The 21,361-nt window shown below is 44.2% G+C and overlaps 1 protein-coding gene across 6 annotated transcripts in view; it reads left to right on the top strand.

Moving 5' to 3' along the window:
* LOC143963178 (pseudouridylate synthase 1 homolog) overlaps positions 1-21,361 on the top strand; it is an 83,703-nt gene that overhangs the window by 33,524 nt on the left and 28,818 nt on the right. For 4 of the 6 annotated variants that reach the window (XM_077472750.1, XM_077472753.1, XM_077472749.1 and 1 more), the window contains 2 exons: positions 9,549-9,651; positions 18,224-18,388. In XM_077472750.1, coding sequence (XP_077328876.1) covers positions 9,549-9,651; positions 18,224-18,388 — 268 coding nt within the window. Of the gene's footprint in view, positions 1-3,503; positions 3,539-9,548; positions 9,652-18,223; positions 18,389-21,361 lie in introns of all 6 variants that reach the window. The other 2 variants (XM_077472751.1, XM_077472752.1) reach the window with 1 other exon arrangement.

The raw sequence follows: 21,361 nt of genomic DNA, 5'->3' as shown, positions 1-21,361 counted from the left end.
CCCAAGTGCAGTATCGATCGATCACTGTCACTTACAAAACACAACACACATAACTGCAGCGTTCGCAGAGTCAGGCCTGATCCCTGCGATCGCTAACAGTTTTTCTTGTAGCGTTTTGATACAGTCGCTGACAGCCTAGGTGCTTTTTTACCTGTGAGTCTCACTAGTGTACCCCTAAATTTAGGGGTGTCTACTTTCCAAAATGGGGTCATTTGTGGGGGTTTTGTGCCATCTTGGCATTTTATGGCCTTCAAAACTGTAATAGGTAGTGAGGAGTGAAGTCAAATATTTGCGCCCTTAGAAAACCTGAAGGCGGTTCTTGGATTTCGGGGCCCCGTACGCGGCTAGGCTCCCAAAAAATCCCACACATGTGGTATCCCCGTACTCAGGAGAAGCAGCAGAATTTATTTTGGGGTGTCATTTCACATATGCCCATGGCATGTGTGAGCAATATATCATTTAGTGACAACTTTGTGAAAAAATAAAAATAAAAGTTTGTAATTTTCCCACAACTTGTGGCAAAATATAAAATATTCCATGGACTCAACATGCCTCTCAGCAAATAGCTTGGGGTGTCTACTTTCTAAAATGGGGTCATTTGTGGGGGTTTTGTGCCATCTTGGCATTTTATGGCCTTCAAAACTGTAATAGGTAGTGAGAAGTGAAATAAAAAATTTACGCCCTTAGAAAGCCTGAAGGCGGTGCTTGGTTTTCGGGGCCCCGTACGTGGCTAGGCTCCCAAAAAGTCCCACATATGTGGTATCCCCGTACTCAGGAGAAGCAGCAGAATTTATTTTGGGGTGTCATTTCACATATGCCCATAGCTTGTGTGAGCAATATATCATTTAGTGACAACTTTGTGTAAAAAAAAAAAAAAAAAAAATTTTTTTTTTGTCATTATTCAATCGCTTGAGGCAAAAAAATAAAATATTCAATGGGCTCAACATGCCTCTTATCAATTTCCTTAGGGGGTCTACTTTCCAAAATGGGGTCATTTGGGGGGGTTTTGTACTGCCCTGCCATTTTAGCACCTCAAGAACTGAGATAGGCAGTCGTAAACTAAAAGCTGCGTAAATTCCAGAAAACGTACCTTAGTTTGTAGATGTGACAACTTTTGCGCAAACCAATAAATATACAGTTATTGACTTTTTTTTTACCAAAGACATGTGGCTGAATACATTTTGGCCTAAATGTATGACTAAAATTGAGTTTATTGGATTTTTCTAATAACAAAAAGTAGAAAATATCATTTTTTTTCAAAATTTGCTGTCTTTTTACGTTTATATTGCAAAAAATAAAAATCGCAGAGGCAATCAAATACCATCAAAAGAAAGCTCTATTTGTGGGAAGAAAAGGACGCAAATTTTGTTTGGGTACAACATTGCATGACCGCGCAATTACCAGTTAAAGCAGCGCAGTGCCAAAGTGTAAAAAGACCTCTGGTCATTTACCAGCAAAATGGTCCGGTCTGAAAGTGGTTAAACAGAATAAAAAAATACTGAAAATTTTGAAAAAAAAAAAAGTTTTTTTTTTTGTTTCAGTTTCAAAACTTTGTAAATAAGTAAGTTTTCTCCTTCACTGATGGGGTTACACTGATGGACAATAAGGCGGCACTGATGGGCACCGATGAGGTGGCACCATTGAAGTGACACTGATGAGGTGGCATTGATGGACACTGATATGTGGTACTGATAGGCGGCACTGATGGGCAACACGGATGGGCACTGATAGGTGGTACAAATTGGCACTGATAGGTGGCATGGATGGGCACTGATAGGTGGCACGGATGGGCACTGATAGGCGGCACGGATGGGCACTGATAGGCGGCACGGATGGGCACTGATAGGCGGCACGGATGGGCACTGATAGGCGGCACGGATGGGCACTGATAAGCGGCACGGATGGGCACTGATAGGCGGCACAGATGGGAACTGATAGGCGGCATTGTATTATAATATACTGTACTAATGGATGCCAATCAGTGCCAAACAATAATGCATGCCAATCAGTGATGCCCATTGTGGGCACTGATTGGCATCCATTATGGGCACTGATTGGCATCCATTTTGGCACTGACTGGAATCCCTGGTGGTCTAGGGTGGCATACCTTATCCTGGGCATCCCTGGTGGTCTGGTGGCGTCCCTGGCGGTCCAGTGTGGGCATCCCGGGGGGCTGCGCTGATAATCGATCAGCACAGACCCCCCCTGTCAGAGGAGCAGCCGATCAGCTCTCCTCTACTCACGTCTGACAGACACGAGTAAGGAAAAGCCGATCACCGGCTCTTCCTATTTACACTGTGATCAGCCATGATTGGACATGGCTGATCACATGGTAAAAAGTCTCCGTCGGAGACTCTTTAGCGAGATCATAGTTGCGGGGTGTCAGACTGACACCCTGCAACAACGAACGCCACGATGCGCGCCCCGGGGGCGCGCAGCGGCTCAAATCCTGATCACGCCATATGACGTCCGTTCAGGATTTTGAAACCACTTTGCCGCCGTGTATCTGTTATAGGGCGGGCGGCAAGTGGTTAAAAACCTTCAGTTGTAGTAACCCATTATGCTTTACCTTTGCAGGGAAATAAAGAGATAAAACCCATCAGAGTTTACTTCCTCTTTAATGGGACTGTAATCTATTTATTTTTAAATCGTTTAAAGTGATTGCACACGATCAGCTTGTAAAACAACCCATTCAGTTTAAAATAGAAATAAAAGGCAAAACATTTGAGTATACATATTAAAAAAAAAAAAAAACAACATTATAAATACCATTTCCTCCTTATTCATACAGTGGGGAAAATAATTACTTGATCCCCTACAGATTTTGTAAGTTTGCCCACTTACAAAGGAATGGAGGGTCTATAATTTTTATCATAGGTGTATTTTAAATGATAGAATATAAACCAAAAATCCAGAAAAAACACAATAAAAATATTATAAATTGAGTTGCAGTTTAGTGAGTAAAAATGAAGTATTTATAGTCAAAAATATGAAATGCTGGGATAACAAACACTTTATCTGTGGGTTTCTGTCTTTCTGTTAAAATCCTCTGTGAGCTCATGACCATCTCCTCCTTTTCCTCCTCACTTCCCATTGGTTGGAATGAGCAGTGTACATTAGTTGCGATCATGTGCACTGCTCTATGCACACTACAAATCCCATAGTCCATCTTGGGAGTAGGCAAGAGAGAGGGGGGCTCTGTTCCTACATACAGGGGGACCATGGAGAACAAATATAGCCACCCTATAACTGGAAGTTGGATCACAGCGGGGAAAAAAAGGTATTTTGAGGAAGCTGAGAGCAATACAAGGGACTTTATCTAAATTAGAAGAACATACTTGAATAGAATTTTCTTTCTTAACCCCCTTTGCCTAATGGTTATGCCTATAACAAATGTTAATGCTTAAGCACAATTTTGCAACTTTGACCTGCGTTATAAAACTGTACATTTTATCTCAACTATTTTGTGTATCCAGGTGAATTTATACCTTTTTTTCTTTCAGGTTGGGCCTTCTTCCTGAAAAACTGGCCCAAAAAAGTAAAAAAAAAATATATATAAATATATTTTTTATTTTTTTACCTGCATTTCTTCTTACTAACATAACCTATCACCAAAGAACAACTTAAAATAAATTCTCCTGCTCCCAGCAATCACAGTGATACCACATATGTGTATGTTATTTGTACCCATAGTACAGCCCAGAACCAATAGTGCACATTTTTTTGTATTTTTATCCCACCTTAAAATACACTGATACTAATATAAAAATGTATTGGAAAAAAAAAAAAAGCTGCCCAAAATATACCGACCTTGACCTTTTGACCCTTACTTGACTCAAACACTGACCCTGGTACTGACCTAGATCAAGCTTTGATATAGGTTTTCCTTTATCTTTTCTTTAATCATTCTTTTTTTTTTTTTTTACTCGCTTTTATTTATTTATTTTCCTCTCTGCATTTTTTTTATTCCTACCTAAACACACTGACCCGATGCTAATTAAAAAGAAACTAAATAAATACTGACCATGACCCAAACACTCACCTAGAGTAGATATAAAAAGTCTACACACCCCTGTTAAAATGTCAGGTTTCTGTCATGTAAAAAAACGAGACAAAGCTAAATCATTTCAGAACTTTTTCCACCTTTAATGTTACCTATAAACTGTACAACTTAGGGCCGGTTCACACTGCGAGCCGCAGCGAGGCGTCTCCGACTTCCTCGCCGCGACTTGCAGGGGGGGTCAGCGGCGACTTGCAGAGGACTTCTGCATAGAAGTCAATGCAAGTCGCCCCCGAAGTCGCCCCGAAGTAGTACAGGAACCTTTTTTCTGAGTCGGAGCGACTCGAGTCGCTCCTCTCAGAACGGTTCCATTGTACTCAATGGGGACGACTTGCGGGAGCGAGGCGAGGCGAGCCGTGTCGCCTCGCCTCGCGCCGCAGTGTGAACCGGCCCTTAGTTGATAAACAAACTGAAATCTTTTTTTTTTTTTTTTTGGGGGGGGGGGGGGGGGGGAGTAAAATAAAAAATAAAAAAATAATGTGGTTGCAAAAGTGTGCACACCCTCTTAGAACTGGGGATGTAGCTGTTTTCAGAATTAAACAATCACATTCAAGACTGTTAAATAGGAGTCAGTACACGCATGTCATCATTTAAAGTGTCTCTGATTAATCCCAAATAAAATTCAGCTGTTCTAGTAGGTCTTTCCTTACATTTTCTTAGTCGCATCCTACAGGAAAAGCTATGGTCTGCAGAGAACTTCCAAAGCATCAGAGGGATCTTGTTGTTAGAAGGTATCAGTCAGGAGAAGGATACAAAAGCATTTCCAAGGCATTAGATATACCACGGAACACAGTGAAAACAGTCATCATCGAGTGGAGAAAATATGGCACAACAGTGACATTATTATTATACAGGATTTATGTAGCGCAAACAGTTTGCTCAGCTCTTAACAAAATAAAGGCAGACATTACAGTTACATTACAATTTGGTACAAGAGGAATCGGAGGGCCTTGCTCATTAGAGCTTATAATCTAAAAAGCAAGGGTTAATTGATACAAAAGGTAATCGCTGTGGCGGACAACATTACCAAGAACTGGACGTCCCTCCAAAATTGATGAAAAGACCAGAAGAAAACTGGTCAGGGAGGCTGCCAAGAGGCCTACAGCAACATTAACCACTTTGCATCCAGGCCAATTCTGACATTTCTCTCCTACATGTAAAATTCATCATTTTTTTTGCTAGAAAATTACATAGAACCCCCAACCCAAACATTATATATGTTTTTTTTTTTTTTAGCAAAGACCCTAGAGAATACAATGGCGGTTGTTGCAACTTTTTATCTCGCACAGTATTTGTGCAGCAATTTTTCAAACGCTTTTTTTTTCTGAAAAAAAACTGTTTCATGCTTTAAAAAAAAAAAACAGTAAAGTTAGCCCAATTTTTTTACATAATATGAAAGATGAAGATACGCCGAGTAAATACCCAACATGTCACACTTCAAAATTGCACACGCTCGTAGAATGGCGCCAAACTTTGGTATTTAAAAATCCCCATAGGCGACGCTTTAATTTTTTTTACTGGTTGCATGTTTTGCGTTACAGGGCTAGAATTATTGCTCTCGCTCTAACGTTCGTGGCGATACCTCACATGTGTGGTTTGAACACCGTTTTCATTTGTGGGTGGGACTTACGTATGCGTTCGCTTCTGCGTATGAGCTCACGGGGACAGGGGCGCTTTAATTTTTTTTTAAAATGTTATTGTTAATTTTACTTTTATTTTTTAGTTTGACACTTAAAAAATAAAATAAAAAATTTGGATTACTTTTATTCCTATTAAAAGGAATGTAAACATCCCTTGTAATAGGAATATGGCATGATCGGACCTATTTACAGTGAGATATGGGGTCAATAAGACCCCATATCTCACCTCTAGACTGGGAAGCCTAAAATAAAAAATAAAAAAAGATCACGGCTTCCCAGCCAAGGCGGCGCCGTTATTTGAATGCAGAGGCCGGGCGTGACGTCATAACCTCACGCCCGGCCTCCGAACGATCATAGAGACTCTGGCGACCATCTGGTCCGCCGGAAATCTCTATGATCACCATCCGTAGGCCGGCGGATCCTGTGTCTGACTCACTGATGAAAGCGGTGAGTTGGTAGAAGCACCCGAGGGCGGCGGGAGGGGGGGACGTCCCCTCCCGCCTCCCTTAAGAACGATCAAGCGGCGGAACAGCTGCTATGATTGTTCTTATGGTGCAGGGAATCGCCATCTGAAAATGCCGTTATCTGAATGATGTCTGTAGCCTCAGGCATCATTCAGATATAACTCCTGAAAGTCAAGGCCGTCATATGACATACCTTGGGCGCCAAGTGGTTAAATTAGCTGCAGGAATATCTGGTAAGTACTGGCTGTGTGGTACATGTGACAACAATCTCCCGTATTCTTAATATGTCTGGGCTATGGGGTAGAGTGGCAAGACCGAAGCCTTTTCTTACAAAGAAAAACATCCAAGCCCGGCTAAAATTTGCAAAAACACATCTAAAATGTCTCCCAAAAGCATGTGGGATAATGGGTTTTGGTCTGATGAAACCAAGGTTGAACTATTTGGCCATAATTCCAAAAGATATGGTGCAAAAACAACATTTCACATCAACAAAAGAACACCATACTCACATGGTACATGGTGGTGGCAGCACCATACTCTGGGACTGTTTTTCTTCAGTTGAAACAGGGTCCTTAGCAGTGGTGGCTGGTGCTCAAAATTTTGGGGGGGGGGGGGCGCGCAAACAAACTGAAAAAAAAACCCATCAAGCGCAGCCACTATGCCCATCAAACACAGCCACTGTACCCATAAATTGCCGCCACTGTGCCGTCAAACACAGCTACTGTACCCATCAGTTGCTGCCAGTGTGCTCATCAATTGCTGCCAGTGTGCTCATCAATTGCTGCCAGTGTGCTCATCAATTGCTGCCAGTGTGCTCATCAATTGCTGCCAGTGTGCTCATCAATTGCTGCCACTGTGCCCATCAATTGCCGCCAGTGTGCCCAATCAATTGCCGCCGGTGTGCCCCATCAATTGCCGCCGGTGTGCCTCATCAATTGCGGCCAGTGTGCCTCATCAGTTGCGGCCAGTGTACCCCATCAATTGACGCCAGTGTGCCCCGTCAATTGCCGCTACTGTTCCCTATCAAATGCTGCCAGTGGTGTACCCCCCCCCGCCCACCACTTACTTGTCTCGGCACTGTCCTCCATGTCTTCTCTTTCTGTCATCTCTGCTATGGTGACCCCGCCCCTTATGACATCAGTCTCAGCATGCCCTGACACACTTAACCCCTACAGCGCCACCTAGTGGTTAACCCCTTCACCGCCAGTGACATTTTTACAGTAATCAATGCAATTTTTTAGCATTGATCACTGTATTAATGGTCCCAAAAATGCGTAAAAATTGTCCAATGTGTCCGCCATAATGTAGCAGTCACGATAAAAATCACTGATTGCTGCCATTACTAGTAAAAAAAAAAATTATCAATAAAAAATGCCATAAAACTATTTCCTGTTTTGTAACCACTATAAACCAATCAAACGCTTATTGCGATTTTTTTATTTTTTACCAAAAATATGTAGAAGAATACGTATCGGCCTAAACTGAGGGAAAAAAATACATTTTAAATATATTTTTTGGGGATATTTATTATAGCAAAAACTAAAATTGTCGTTATTTTTTTGTTTTATAGCAAAAAAAATAAAACCCGGAGAGGTGATAAAATATAACCAAAATAAAGCTCCATTTGTGGGAAAAAAAGTACGTACATTTTGTTTGGGAGCCACGTCGCACGACCACGCAATTGTCAGGTAAAGCGACGCAGTGCCGAATCGAAAAAAGTGCTCTGGACAGGAAGGGGGTAAAATCTTCCGGGGCTGAAGTGGCTAAACAGTATAAACACAATATGGAAACACTGACAATACCCATAACAAGAAATATTCCTGGTTTATACTTAAAAAGTCAACACAGCACAACAAATTATTAGCCCCTGGTACTTACAAACAGTTGTAAAAATCACAGTTTTTTTAGAAACTATCAGTAAATTTACTGACGATTGGCTTCCCTGTAGAAGCTTATAATTAGTACTTATCCACTCGCAGGCCACTCCAGTCTGGTCATGTGATCTCCCCAGCAGCCAGCTTCATGCTGCATTCAGCATATGTACAGCATTGACATTAAGGATGAGCTCTGGCGTGTTCGCATGGTCCATGTGCAGAGCCCGCCAGGAAGTCAGCGCAGCACTGTGCTAATCACAGGCAGTGAGACATTGCCCCGATGCATGGCTGCAGAGATGGGGCAATGTCTCACTGCCAGTAATTAGCGCAGCTCTGCGCCGTCTTCCTGGCGGGCTCTACACGTGGAGTATGTGAACACGCCGGAGCTCAGCCCTAATTGACATACAACAAATAACCCATAGTATCTGTTCTGAGGTCCACAGTCCTCAATTGGAAACTTACATTCTTAACACCTGACCTAAATGAGTCCAAGAAATTACAATTTCCAAAAAACATGCGGGGGGGGGGGGGGGGTTCCTGGTTCCTTTCGACATCTCCAGCACATCTTTGATGCCTATGGATACCTTTTTGTTTAGTAATACCAGGACCTGATACCATCGAGAAAGTAATTTGTAGCCCATAGTCTTTTTTTAAATGGAAGGCCATAGTTATACTAACATACATAAAAGCAACTGCACACTGTGCACCTGATATTTGCTACGTGCCCCACCTCCTCCAACTATAAGCCCTAGTTCACACTATGAATCGCATGCGATTCAGTGCATGCACTACTTTGTGTAACGCACTGCGGCCAGATCACATGGTAGTTTTGTACCATGAGATCCAGTGCAGCAAACGCACTGCGTTTGGGGTGTCGTTAACTTTGCAGTGACACCAGCTGCTGATCGCAAGGCCAGTGTGTTTTGAACACTGCGCATGTGGAAGGTGGGTTTCCGGCACTGCATTCTAGTGTGAACCGGGGCTAAAGGCCAGTTAAATTGCACACTAGTTCTTCCTGCTGCATTGCACTGCCTAGAATGTTACCTGCAGGGTCAGCCTTATGTCAGATGTTACAAGCTCACTGCCTTTTATTGATCCCCCTGGTAGGAAAGCATTTGGATGAACACTGCTCAGTCTCGTAGGTGCTTGGTGTAAGCAAGGCCAGACAGAACACACAATGCTCAGGCTAGTTTCAGGTTATGTTCTTTACAACCGATTTTATTCCATCATCATCTAATGTTAGACTGGCACTGTCATAAAATGCCCATGCTAGTACGGAAACAAAGAGGTAACTTTTGAACTGGCATGTATTTACAAATCCTATCATTGTGAGATACAGGAAAAGGCTTTAGATAATAAACTAAATGCAAGCAAGTTTTTTGATGTTGTAATGTGCATTCATTGTAGACTTTTTTTTATTTTTTGTTTCAGAATACTTACCTTTTACAAATGACCTGTAAAATGAAAAATTAAACTGAAATGCTTAATAAAGTTGTTCTTATGTCACCAGGGAGAAAATGGGGAGGATCACAGTCGTAGGAGTTCATGGAAGAAGCTTCTACAGGAATGTCTTGTTCCGTTCATTAAGTGTGGCAGCTAGTGATCCCACCCAGGTATTGCAAATCTTAAATACTATATATTCATTTAACAGGAAATAATCCATAGTATTTATATTTCATAAGAAGAATGAATATACTCTGGTAGAGATTTTTTTTTTTTAACTCATTTTCTAGCTCCCTCCACCCTCTGAGACGGTTACAAAGGGGGCCTCCTGCTTTATTAGATACAACTCTATAGACTCAATTCACAAAGCTTTACAGTAGAACTAAACCTTCCTATACTTTACGGCCAAGGAAACTAGCTTCTGTTTGATCAGCAGTTGCCATGGTGCTTCACATGTGAACAGTTATCACACCAGCCGTTTTGATGGTTTGACAATTCTGTGAAGAGCACAAGCAACTGTGAGGCTGGGTTCACACTATTGTGAATTGGATGCATGTTTCCTTGCATCCAATTTGCATAGCAGGAGATTGTTCACACACAGGGTGAAATTGGACCTGAACTGGTGAATGGACACGCACCGGACCCCTGCTCTGAGCTGCTCTGTGCCCTAGTGTGAACCCAGCCTGACAGTTATCATTCATCCCATGCCTTGAATGTAACTGTTTTAGGGAATGGTTAAATTAACAGATTTAACCACTTTCAGACCGGACCATTTTGCTGGTAAATGACCAGAGGTCTTTTTACAATTTGGCACTGCGCTGCTTTAACTGGTAATTGCGCGGTCATGCAATGTTGTACCCAAACAAAATTTGCGTCCTTTTCTTCCCACAAATAGAGCTTTCTTTTGATGGTATTTGATTGCCTCTGCAATTTTTATTTTTTGTGATATAAACGTAAAAAGACCGCAAATTTTGAAAAAAAATGATATTTTCTACTTTTTGTTATTAGAAAAATCCAATAAACTCAATTTTAGTCATACATTTAGGCCAAAATTTATTCAGCCACATGTCTTTGGTAAAAAAAAAAAGTCAATAATTGTATATCTATTATTTTGCGCAAAAGTTGTCACATCTACAAACTAAGGTACGTTTTCTGGAATTTACGCAGCTTTTAGTTTACGACTGCCTATCTCATTTCTTGAGGTGCTAAAATGGCAGGGCAGTACAAAACCCCCCCCAAATGACCCCATTTTGGAAAGTAGACCCCCTAAGGAAATTGATAAGTGGCATGTTGAGCCCATTGAATATTTTATTTTTTTGCCTCAAGCCATTGAATAATGACAAAAAATTTTTTTTTTTTTTTTTTTTACACAAAGTTGTCACTAAATGATATATTGCTCACACATGCTATGGGCATATGTGAAATGACACCCCAAAATTAATTCTGCTGCTTCTCCTGAGTACGGGGATACCACATGTGTGGGATTTTTTGGGAGCCTGGCCGCGTACGGGGCCCTGAAAACCAAGAACCGCCTTCAGGTTTTCTAAGGGCGTAAATATTTGACTTCACTCCTCACTACCTATTACAGTTTTGAAGGCCATAAAATGCCAAGATGGCACAAACCCCCCCAAATGACCCCATTTTGGAAAGTAGACACCCCTAAATTTAGGGGTACACTAGTGAGACTAGGTAATAAATGGCGGGTGCCCTGAAACTATAAAAAAATAACTAACCAACCAGCGTCACCTGTAACAGTTATATGGTGATCACTGGTGAAAGGGTTAACTAGGGGGCAATCAGGGGGCTTTATGCGGTAGTATATGGGGGGTCCCTGGCGCTATAAAAAGCTGCGGCAAACCTAAATACCTACCTGCCTAACTAGCGTCACCTGTGACACTAATACAGCGATCAGAAAAACGATCGCTTATTAGGCTGGGTTCACACTGGAGCGATGCGGGAACGCCACGAATCCGCGGCGGGTTCCCGCATCACATGCCTCCCGGCGTCAGTTCACACTGCCCTATGCGAACTGCTGGGAGTGTCAGTGAAATGTTAATGACACCCCCAGATCAGTTCGCATATCGCAGTGCGATCTGCAAACTCGGATCGCATGGTGTGAACACCCATGCGATCCGATTCTGCTGCGGACCAAAAAAAGGGTCCCGTGCGAGTTTGCGGCGGGTGCGACACGAATTCAGCCATACTATCTGTATGGCTGAACTCGAATCGCACAGAGATTGGATGTGATTTGCACTGCAGTGCGGTGCGAATCACATCCGTTCTCATAAACCGCTGCAATGTGAACCCAGCCTTAGTGACACTGGCGACGGGGGGTGATCACGGGGTTAAACCTTTATTGGGGGGGTTAGGGGGGTACCTTAGAACTAAAGGGGGCTAACCCTAACTGCCCTAACAGTTATTACAGTCACAAATGACACCCGCCGGGTGATCAGGGGGTTAAACCTTTATTAGGTAATAAATGGCGGGTGCCCTGAAACTATAAAAAAATAACTAACCAACCAGCGTCACCTGTAACAGTTATATGGTGATCACTGGTGAAAGGGTTAACTAGGGGGCAATCAGGGGGCTTTATGCGGTAGTATATGGGGGTCCCTGGCGCTATAAAAAGCTGCGACGAACCTAAATACCTACCTGCCTAACTAGCGTCACCTGTGACACTAATACAGCGATCAGAAAAATGATCGCTTATTAGGCTGGGTTCACACTGGAGCGATGCGGGAACGCCACGAATCCGCGGCGGGTTCCCGCATCGCATGCCTCCCGGCGGCAGTTCACACTGCCCTATGCGAACTGCTGGGAGTGTCAGTGAAATGTTAATGACACCCCCAGATCAGTTCGCATATCGCAGTGCGATCTGCAAACTCGGATCGCATGGTGTGAACACCCATGCGATCCGATTCTGCTGCGGGCCAAAAAAAGGGTCCCGTGCGAGTTTGCGGCGGGTGCGGCGGGTGCGATGCGAATTCAGCCATACTATCTGTATGGCTGAACTCGAATCGCACAGAGATCGGATGTGATTTGCACTGCAGTGCGGTGCGAATCACATTCGTTCTCATAAACCGCTGCAATGTGAACCCAGCCTTAGTGACACTGGCGACGGGGGGTGATCACGGGGTTAAACCTTTATTGGGGGGTTAGGGGGGTACCCTAGAACTAAAGGGGGCTAACCCTAACTGCCCTAACAGTTATTACAGTCACAAATGACACCAATGCAAAAAAAAAAAAGACATTGGTGTCACTGTGACTGGGGGGCAGGGGTAAATGGGGGGGTGATCGGGGGGGTGTGAGTGTGCCTGGCATGTTCTACTGTGAAGTGTCGTGTTGGTGCAACTCACCGATCCTCTCTCCTCGGTGTCGGAACGAAAAATACCAACACGGAGGAGAGATTACATCACTTCCTCTCCTGTGTTTACATTACAGGAGAGGAAGTGATGTCACGAAGGATTTCTATTCGTCGGGAGCGATCGCGAGGGGGTGGCCATGAATGAATGGCCGCCCCCTCATCCCGGATCGCTCGCGAACGAATACCGACCGCCGCAGGCACCGGGCGGGGGCCCGATCGGGCCCCCGACCCGCGGGAAGGCAGGGACGTACAGGTACGCCCATTTGCCTGCCCGTGCCATTCTGTCGACGTACATCGTCGTGCGGCGGTCGGGAAGTGGTTAAAGAGAAGTGCGGGATTTTAAAAAATCATACTCGGGTGGAAACAGCATCAGTCTAATGTTGCAGTTGCCAGCCTTCTGTAAGATTAAGAACTGATTAAAATGGAGCTGCACCTTTAAAAAAAAATATTAAAAGTCAGCAGCTACAAATACTGCGGCTGCTGACTTTTAATAAATGGACACTTACCTGTTCCCCTGTTCCAGGGTCCAGCGATGTCAGCAGCAGATGACGAGCAATCGCTTGTCTCTCAGCTGCCCCCGTTGCCATCCTCTGTCAGGGAATCGGGAAGTGAATCGTTGCGACTTCACATCCCAGCTCCCTACTGCGCATGCACGAGTTGCACTGCGCTTCTCCACTGGTCCCCGCTGTGTCCTGGGAACTGTGTGTTTCCAAGAACACAACGGGGGGGGCGTGGGGCATCTGCGACTAGCTTGTCCTGGAAGTGGGTGCAGATACCTGGATTATACAGGTATCTGCACCCCTCCCCCCTTAATTGTGGCACCGGAGGGGGGGGGGTTCCCGATGAGTGGACCTACCACTTTAGGGTGGAGGTCTGCTTTAAAAACTGCTGATTGCTCTGTCCTCAGTCTTCAGAGAGCCAGTGACTGTCATTCATTGGCTCTCTGGTCTGCCCCTCCAGTGCTTACTGGAGCGCCGGGCTGTGAAGGGGGTGGGAGTGGCTGGCTCAGGCTCTCAGCAGTGCACTAAGAGGCTGAGCCAGGTGTCGGTTCAGGCATCTGGGTGGGCCCCGCCATTAAAGTCTGGATCTCTCCTGAGTCTGGAACGGCTGAGTGATGTCAGCCAACAGCAAACTTTAGCTCTCTGTCGACTAAATACGGGTCACAGAAGTCCAGAACTAAGTGCACTCCTATGACCCACAGGAGAATTGGGGCAAAGAGAACTTTGTCCCTACTTCTCCTTTTTTAGTCCTGCTTTAACACAAGAATAAGGATCCTTATTTTAGCCATGTGACTGTTATTTTCAAATTTCATTGGACTCAGCTGAAGACACTGACAATTCTTTTTTTTTTTTATTATTATTAAGAAATCTTTGTATCTTAGTATTGTAGCTCTGTGAATTGGGCCTTATGACTGAGGGCCACAGAGATGGAACTGTTGTGGGTAGATCTTAAAGCAAATCTAAAGTTCCATTGTCACAAACTGTGAGCAGGCCAACTCTTAATTGCAGATAAGACATGTCTTCTGCAATAAAATACAACTTACCTGCTTGCTTACAGTGTTGTCAGGCATTTAAATAGAGCTGTGCATGTACAGCTCAACATATATCACTGGCATGGTCCCTGTGTGCTGGGATAACTGACTACTGCACAAGACCAGCACCCAGAAGATGATGCTGGCAAGGGACGGGTACCATTGAAGGAAATGTAAGTTTAGCTCCGTATTAAGTTCTTGAAAGGCAAAAAACGCATTTAGGAATTCAACTCACCCGTATCTATCTATGAAAAGAGCATCAGTAATGTGTGGCCTTTACACTGCTTGGATAACCATTATATAGAGGAAGAACCTAGACCTCTGTACTGTGAGCAGACACCACTTCCGCCATCTTTACCTAGGATAACGGTTAACTTAAAAAATCAAAAACAGTCAATCCATTTTTTTCCTAGAGAGAGATTACAAGGGATGTCTACCCATAAACATTGCAAAAAATCCAGATTAAACGGAACGATAATTTGTCATCTAAAAGTACCTATAATGCTTAACTACAGCCTTGCCTCTTCAGTCTTACACAGTTGTACGCGCTCCTTCCCTGTACTCTGATTTCACTATGCACTCTGAGCTTCTCTCATTCTGCATTAGACGCCTGCCTCAGTTCCTTTCTGGAGAAAGTCTAGCATCATTTAGCCCTTTCCTTCCCAGCCTTTCTGTCCCTGCTCCTCCACTTTTGTGTGTTGGATTTTAGTTCTTTCAGTCAAGGTTCAGCATCACATTTGAGCATTAACTAGGGTAGTCTGCATGCATATAACCCCTTCACGCTGATATGACCCCATCAAACCATTCTGATGTTACAGCAGATCCTCCGAAGAGCCAATCCACCACTTGCATTAGGTCTGAGGGCTCTTGAGAGGAATACTAAGGCTGGGTGCTGTGATTTTTCAGCAAACTATGTAAAGCATCCTGCAGCCCTTCACATTAGCCATGATCTACCCACATTGAATAAATAACACAAGACTCAGTAATGACATCACAAAGTCTAAAATAAAGTGGTTTTCTTTAACCACTTCAGCCCCGGAAGGTTTTACCCCATTAAAGAACAGGCCATTTTTTGCGATACGGCCTGCATTAGTTTAACTGACAACTGCACAGTCATGTGACGCTATACCCAAATAAAATTGATGTCCTTTTTTTCCCCACAAATAGAGCTTTCTTTTGGTGGTTTTTATTTTTTGCGCTATAAACAAACAAAAAAAGCCCAACAATTTCTGGAAAAAAAAAAAACCTTTTTTATTTTCTGCTATAATACATAAAAAAAAATAAAAAAAATAAAACTGATTTCTTCCTCAATTTTTGGGCAATTTGTATTCTGCTACATATTGTTGGTAAAAAAAATCCCAATAAGCGTATATTGATTGATTTGCGCAGAGGTTATAGCGTCTACAAACTGCGGGATAGATTTATGGACTTTTACATTTTTTTTTTTTCTAGGAATGGCAGTGATCAGCGATTTTTAGCAGGACTACGACATAGCGGCGGACAAATCTGACCCAAAGTGACACATTTTGTTTGGGGACCAGTGACACCAATACAGTGATCACTGCTAAAAAAAAGAAATGCATTGATCACTGTATGAATGACACTGACAGGGAAGGGGTTAAAAGGGCACTCAAAGGGTTAAATGTGTTCCCTCAGTGTGTTTTCTTACTGTGTGGGGGAAGTGCTGACAGGAACAACACAGAGATTGCTGTTCCTAAACACTGGGAACAGCAGATCTCCATGTTGTCCCCTGTCAGAATGGGGATCTGTCTTGTTTAGATCCCCGTTCTGCCTCTGTACCGCGATAGCGGGTGGCCAGCGGACATCGGGTCTGCCAGAGACGTGCATCTGCTACTCCTCCATGCAGCGGCCGACAGTATCTATTGCAGGAAACAAGGTACAGGTACGTTGTTTTAAGCAATAGAGCTGCCCTGCTGCAGTATATATGTAATGGGCGGCCTTTAAGTGGTTAAAACGTACTTTGCATGTTGATGAGGATGAAGGGAGGAACCAGGGAAGGGAAACCTACGCAGAGGTGACTTCATGTTTAAGTTTTTTTTTTTGTTTTTTTATTATGAAATCCATCAAACTTAGCTATAGATGTCTAATATATGGGCTATGCAATTTAGCTCGATCACATCAGTTGTGAATGTTGGGCTATATTCGACCAGCATAGCTCTCTGTGCACTACTCATATAACATACCTTAATCACTGGATGATGTTATACTGAATTACACCCCGGCATCCTGGATGACGAGACATTTACGGAACAAGCAGTGATTCACTAGCCTTGAATGAAGCATTACTGTCTTTGTTAAAGGGGTTGTAAAGTCCCATGGTTTTTCATCTTAAAGCGGGAGTCCACCGGGACTCCGCGTTTTTTTTTTTTTTTTTTAAAAGCCAGCAGCTACAAATACTGCAGCTGCTGACTTTTAAATAGTGACACTTACCTGTCCAGCGTGCCCGCGATGTCAGCACCCGAAGCCGATCGCTCGCTCGTGCCGCCGCCATCTTGGGTATGGGAATCAGGAAATGGAGCCTTTCGGCTTCATTTCCCGGTTCCCTACTGCGCATGCGCGAGCCGCGCGGCGCAATCCGGACGGTCCCCGCTGCCTCTGGGAGCTGTGTGTTTCCCAGCAGGCAGCGGGGCACTTGCTGAAGGGGGCGGGCGCTTGCGGAAAGGGGCGTAACGTACGCCCCTTTCCGCAGAGAGCTAGCCCGGAAGTGGGTGCAGTTACCTGGATTATCCAGGTAACTGCACCCCCCCTCTCCCCTGAAAGGTGCCGATTGTGGCGCCGGAGGGGGGGGGGATTCCGATGAGCGGAGGTCCATTTTAGGGTGGACCTCCGCTTTAAAGGGGTTGTAAAGTCCCATGGTTTTTCATCTTAAAGGGGTTGTAAAGGCTCGTGTTTTTTCACCTTAATGCAGCCTATGCATTAAGGTGAAAAAACACCTGTCAGTCATCGCCGCCCCCCCCCCCTTCCCAATTTTACTTACCTGAGCTCCGAATTTATGTCGGCGCATCCCCGCCTTCCCTCTTCCCACAGGTTCTCGGCTCTTGATTTGGATAGATTGATAGCAGAGCAGCTATTGGTTCCCGCTGCTATCAATCAAATCCAATGACGTGGGGGGAGGGGCCGAGTCTTGCATTCGGCCTCTATGGACGGCGAATGCTGGACTCGGGAGTGAGCCCACGCGGTAACCCCCTTGGGAGAGAGCTTCTCCAAGGAGGCTATCTAATGCGGGGAGGAGCTGCACAGTGGAGGTAAGTATGACATGTTTGTTATTTAAAAAAAATTAAAAACTATCCTTTAGTATCACTTTCATGCATTCTCTGCAGTAAGGTGAAAAACTTTCTTTGCTGCAACTGCCCCCAGAGCCCCCCTTTTACTTACATGAGCCCAATCCATTCCAGCGATGTGCAGGAGCCCAGTGGCTCCAGCACCTGTCTCTGTCCTCAATGGATAGATTGATAGCAGCAGGGGCCATTGGCTCCCACTACTGTCAATCAAATCCAGTCACACGGTAGCTGGGGGCGGGGCCAAGTCCCGCCATCTGTGCAAATGGATGCAGCAGCGGGACTCGGAGTGTACGGGTGCTCCAATGGAAAGGGGCTCTCTGGGGGCACTCGAGGAGGAGCTAGGAGCACCAGTGGGACACCCTAGAAGAGGAGGATCGGGGCTGCTCTGTGCAATACCTTTGCACAGAGCAGGTAAGTATAACATGTTTGTTTTATTTAAAAAAAATGTAACCTTTGTAACTCCTTTAATACTCTGCAGTGTATTGTATTTTATACCAATAAAAATTCTGGAAGTGGTGTATGATGTATTGTGCTGTCTTTGTTAGAAGCTGATGGTGACAGGCCAAGATGGGTTACATAATCAGACATCAAGAGACATCAATTTAAATGAGGAGAATGTATCCGAGAATATACAAAAGACTCCAAAACAAAAGAGGAAGAAATTTGCCATTTTAATTGCTTACTGTGGTTTTGGATATCATGGTATGCAGGTAGGTGAGAAAATCTTGAAAATATATGATATAATTGTACAGTTATTCAAATAGTTAAGAGAAGTATGGCCAAAGCTTGTTTGGCCTTACTTTTCATGTGGGTCACAGGAGTGCATTTATTTATGCACTCCTGTAACCCATATTTAGCTGACAGCAGAAGTCCCAAAGCTGGTCCAGGCTCTGCGGGGATCCCGGCAATAATGTCAGAATCCACCCAGATACCTGACCGGCAGCGCACTGAGCCAGCTGCTCCCGACCCTCCACAGCCCGGTGCTCCAGTGAGAACTGGATAGGCAGAGCAGAGAGTGGTCACTGAGAACTGAGCAATTAGTGGTCATGTGATCCCTCACTTCTCAGTCTTTTACCTGGTGGGGGGACAGCTGCAGCACATAGGTGAGTTATAACCAATGCTGCAGCCACAGGTGAGTTATGTAAGGTTGGGGTTTTTTGTTTTTTATATATATCCCACACTTGTCCTTTTAATCTGATTTCTCACAACTATTTGTTTTCTCAAAACACAAAAGTCAGTAGTTCTCCTTATAGTGAATATAGCCACAGTGGTGGCTGACACTGAAAGAACACCACTCACCACTGTGGCACATAGGAAACCATTGCCGTTCCAATAAAATGCAGGCAAGCTGCATTTTATCACAGCGCACTGGATGGAAGCGCAACACAGCTCACCGCTGTGTGGTGACATGAACTAAGTGTCAACACTAAAATGATCCTCCATTGGTTCCCTAAAAAAGAAATCCTCATTCTTTTGTGTCCTATGTACACTATATTGTCAAAAGTTTGGAGGTGGATGAACTATAATGGCATCCCAGTCTTAGTCTGTATGGTTCACTATTGAGTTGGCCCACCCTTTGCAGCTATAACAGCTTCAAGTCTCCTGGGAAGGCTGTCTACAAGGTTTAGGAGTGTGTCTGTGGCAGTGATGGCGAACCTTGGCACCCCAGACCTCATTTACCCTGCAGTGTAGTTGATCATAATGGGAAATGTAGGGGTGTCAAGGTTCGCCATCACTGGTCTATGGGAATGTTTGACCATTCTTCCAGATGCACATTTGTGAGGTCAGGCACGGATGTTGGAGGAGAAGGACTGGCTCACAGTCTCCGCTCAAATTCATCCTAAAGGTTATTAAAGGTATTGGGTTGAGGTCAGGACTCTGTGCAGGCCAGTCAAGTTCCTCCATCCCAAACTCGCTCATTCATGTCTTTATAGGCCTTGCTTTGTGCACTGTTTAAATCATTTGGTGGAGGGGGAATTATGGTGTTTGATTGTTTCTCAGGGTCTGGACTTGGCCCCTTAGTCCCAGTGAAAGACACTCTTAAGGTGTCGGCATACCAAGACATTTTGGACAATTTTATGCTCCCAACTTTGTGGGAACAGTTTGGGGATGGCCTCTTCCTGCTCCAACATGACTGTGTACCAGTGCACAAAGCAAGGTTCATAAAGACATGGGTGAGGGAGTTTGGGGTGGAGGAACTTGACTGGCCTACAAAGAGTCCTGACCTCAACACGATTTTGGGATGAATTAGAGCAGCGACTGCGAGCCAGACCTTGTCATCCACATCAGTGCCTGACCTCACAAATGTGATTCTGGAAGAATGGACAAACATTCCCATAGACACACTCATAAACCTTGTGGACAGCCTTCCCAGAAGAATTGAAGCTGTTCTAGCTGAAAAGGGTGGGCCAACTCAATATTTAACCCTAATAAGAAAGATTGAATCCGGATGGCTGCACTCCAACGATAATATCTTTATTGGTGAAAATCCATACAGCAAACGATGAAGTAGATTGCTAAAATGTTTCATAGCATAAGTACTGGTGCTTACTCATAGCTAAATCTTTGAACACATGACAATGGTTTATATATACATGCCAATACATACAAAGTGGGCTTGATTGAAAAATTGAACAATTGAAAGATTGACAACGTAACAGACTCCTGTTACAGATAGCAACTTGACTCTGATTAACACTGTGATAGATCTACTGAATATTTAACCCTACGGACTAAGACTGGGATGCCATTAAAGTTCATGTGGGTGTAAAGGCAGGTGTCCCAATACTTTTGACAATATAGTGTATTTCTAAAGGTGCTATTGTCACATTTCGTTAACAACCCATACAAAGAAACCAAAACAGAAATTAAGTTATGTGTAATAAAATGGAATGACACAGGGGAAAAAAGTACACAGGGAAAAGCGGGAGTCCACCGTTTTTAATTTTTTTTTAAAAAGCCAGAAGCTACAAATACTGCAGCTGCTGACTTTTAAAATAATGACACTTACCTGTCCAGCGCGCCCGCGATGTCGGCACCCAAAGTCGATCTCTCGATCGTCTCTCGGGTGCTGCCGCCGCCATCTTGGCTATGGGAATCAGGAAGTGGAGCCTTGCGGCTTAATTTCCCGGTTCCCTACTCGCGCATGCGCAATAAGGATGGTCCCCGCTGTCTCTGGGATCCGTGTGTTTCCCAGCAGACAGCGGGAGACCTTCGGAAAGGGGGTGTAGATATCTGCGGAAAGGGGCGTATATTCTGCAGATATCTATGCCGGAAGTGGGTGCAGATACCTGTACTGTACAGGTACCTGCACCCCCCTCCCCCCTGAAAGGTGCCAATTGTGACGCCGGAGGGGGGGAGGGTTCCAATGAGCGGAAGCTCCACTTTAGGGTGGACATCCGCTTTAATGCATGAAGAAAGGGAGGTGCAAAATGGCATGAAAAGACAAGATACCAGCTGAAATATATCAGTTATTAGAAAGCGATCCTGCTCCTTGTCTGTACAAATTAATATCAGCTTTTTCAGTTTGGCCTATAAAAAGGTGTCTCATTACCAAGGTGTCACACAAGAAACATCTTATGATGAGTAAAAGCAAAGAGCTCTCAAGACCTTTGCAATCTCTTTTGTTGTAAAACGTACTGATGGCATAGGTTACAAAAGGATTTCTAAGCTTCTGAACGTTC

This window comes from Lithobates pipiens, unplaced genomic scaffold (assembly GCF_037356315.1).
Source record: "Lithobates pipiens isolate NorthernLeopardFrog02 unplaced genomic scaffold, aLitPip1_a1.2 Scaffold_8, whole genome shotgun sequence".
Taxonomy (NCBI): Eukaryota; Metazoa; Chordata; class Amphibia; order Anura; family Ranidae; genus Lithobates; species Lithobates pipiens.
The sequence above is the reverse complement of the archived record's forward strand: the minus strand, read 5'-3'. Positions and strand labels throughout refer to the sequence as shown.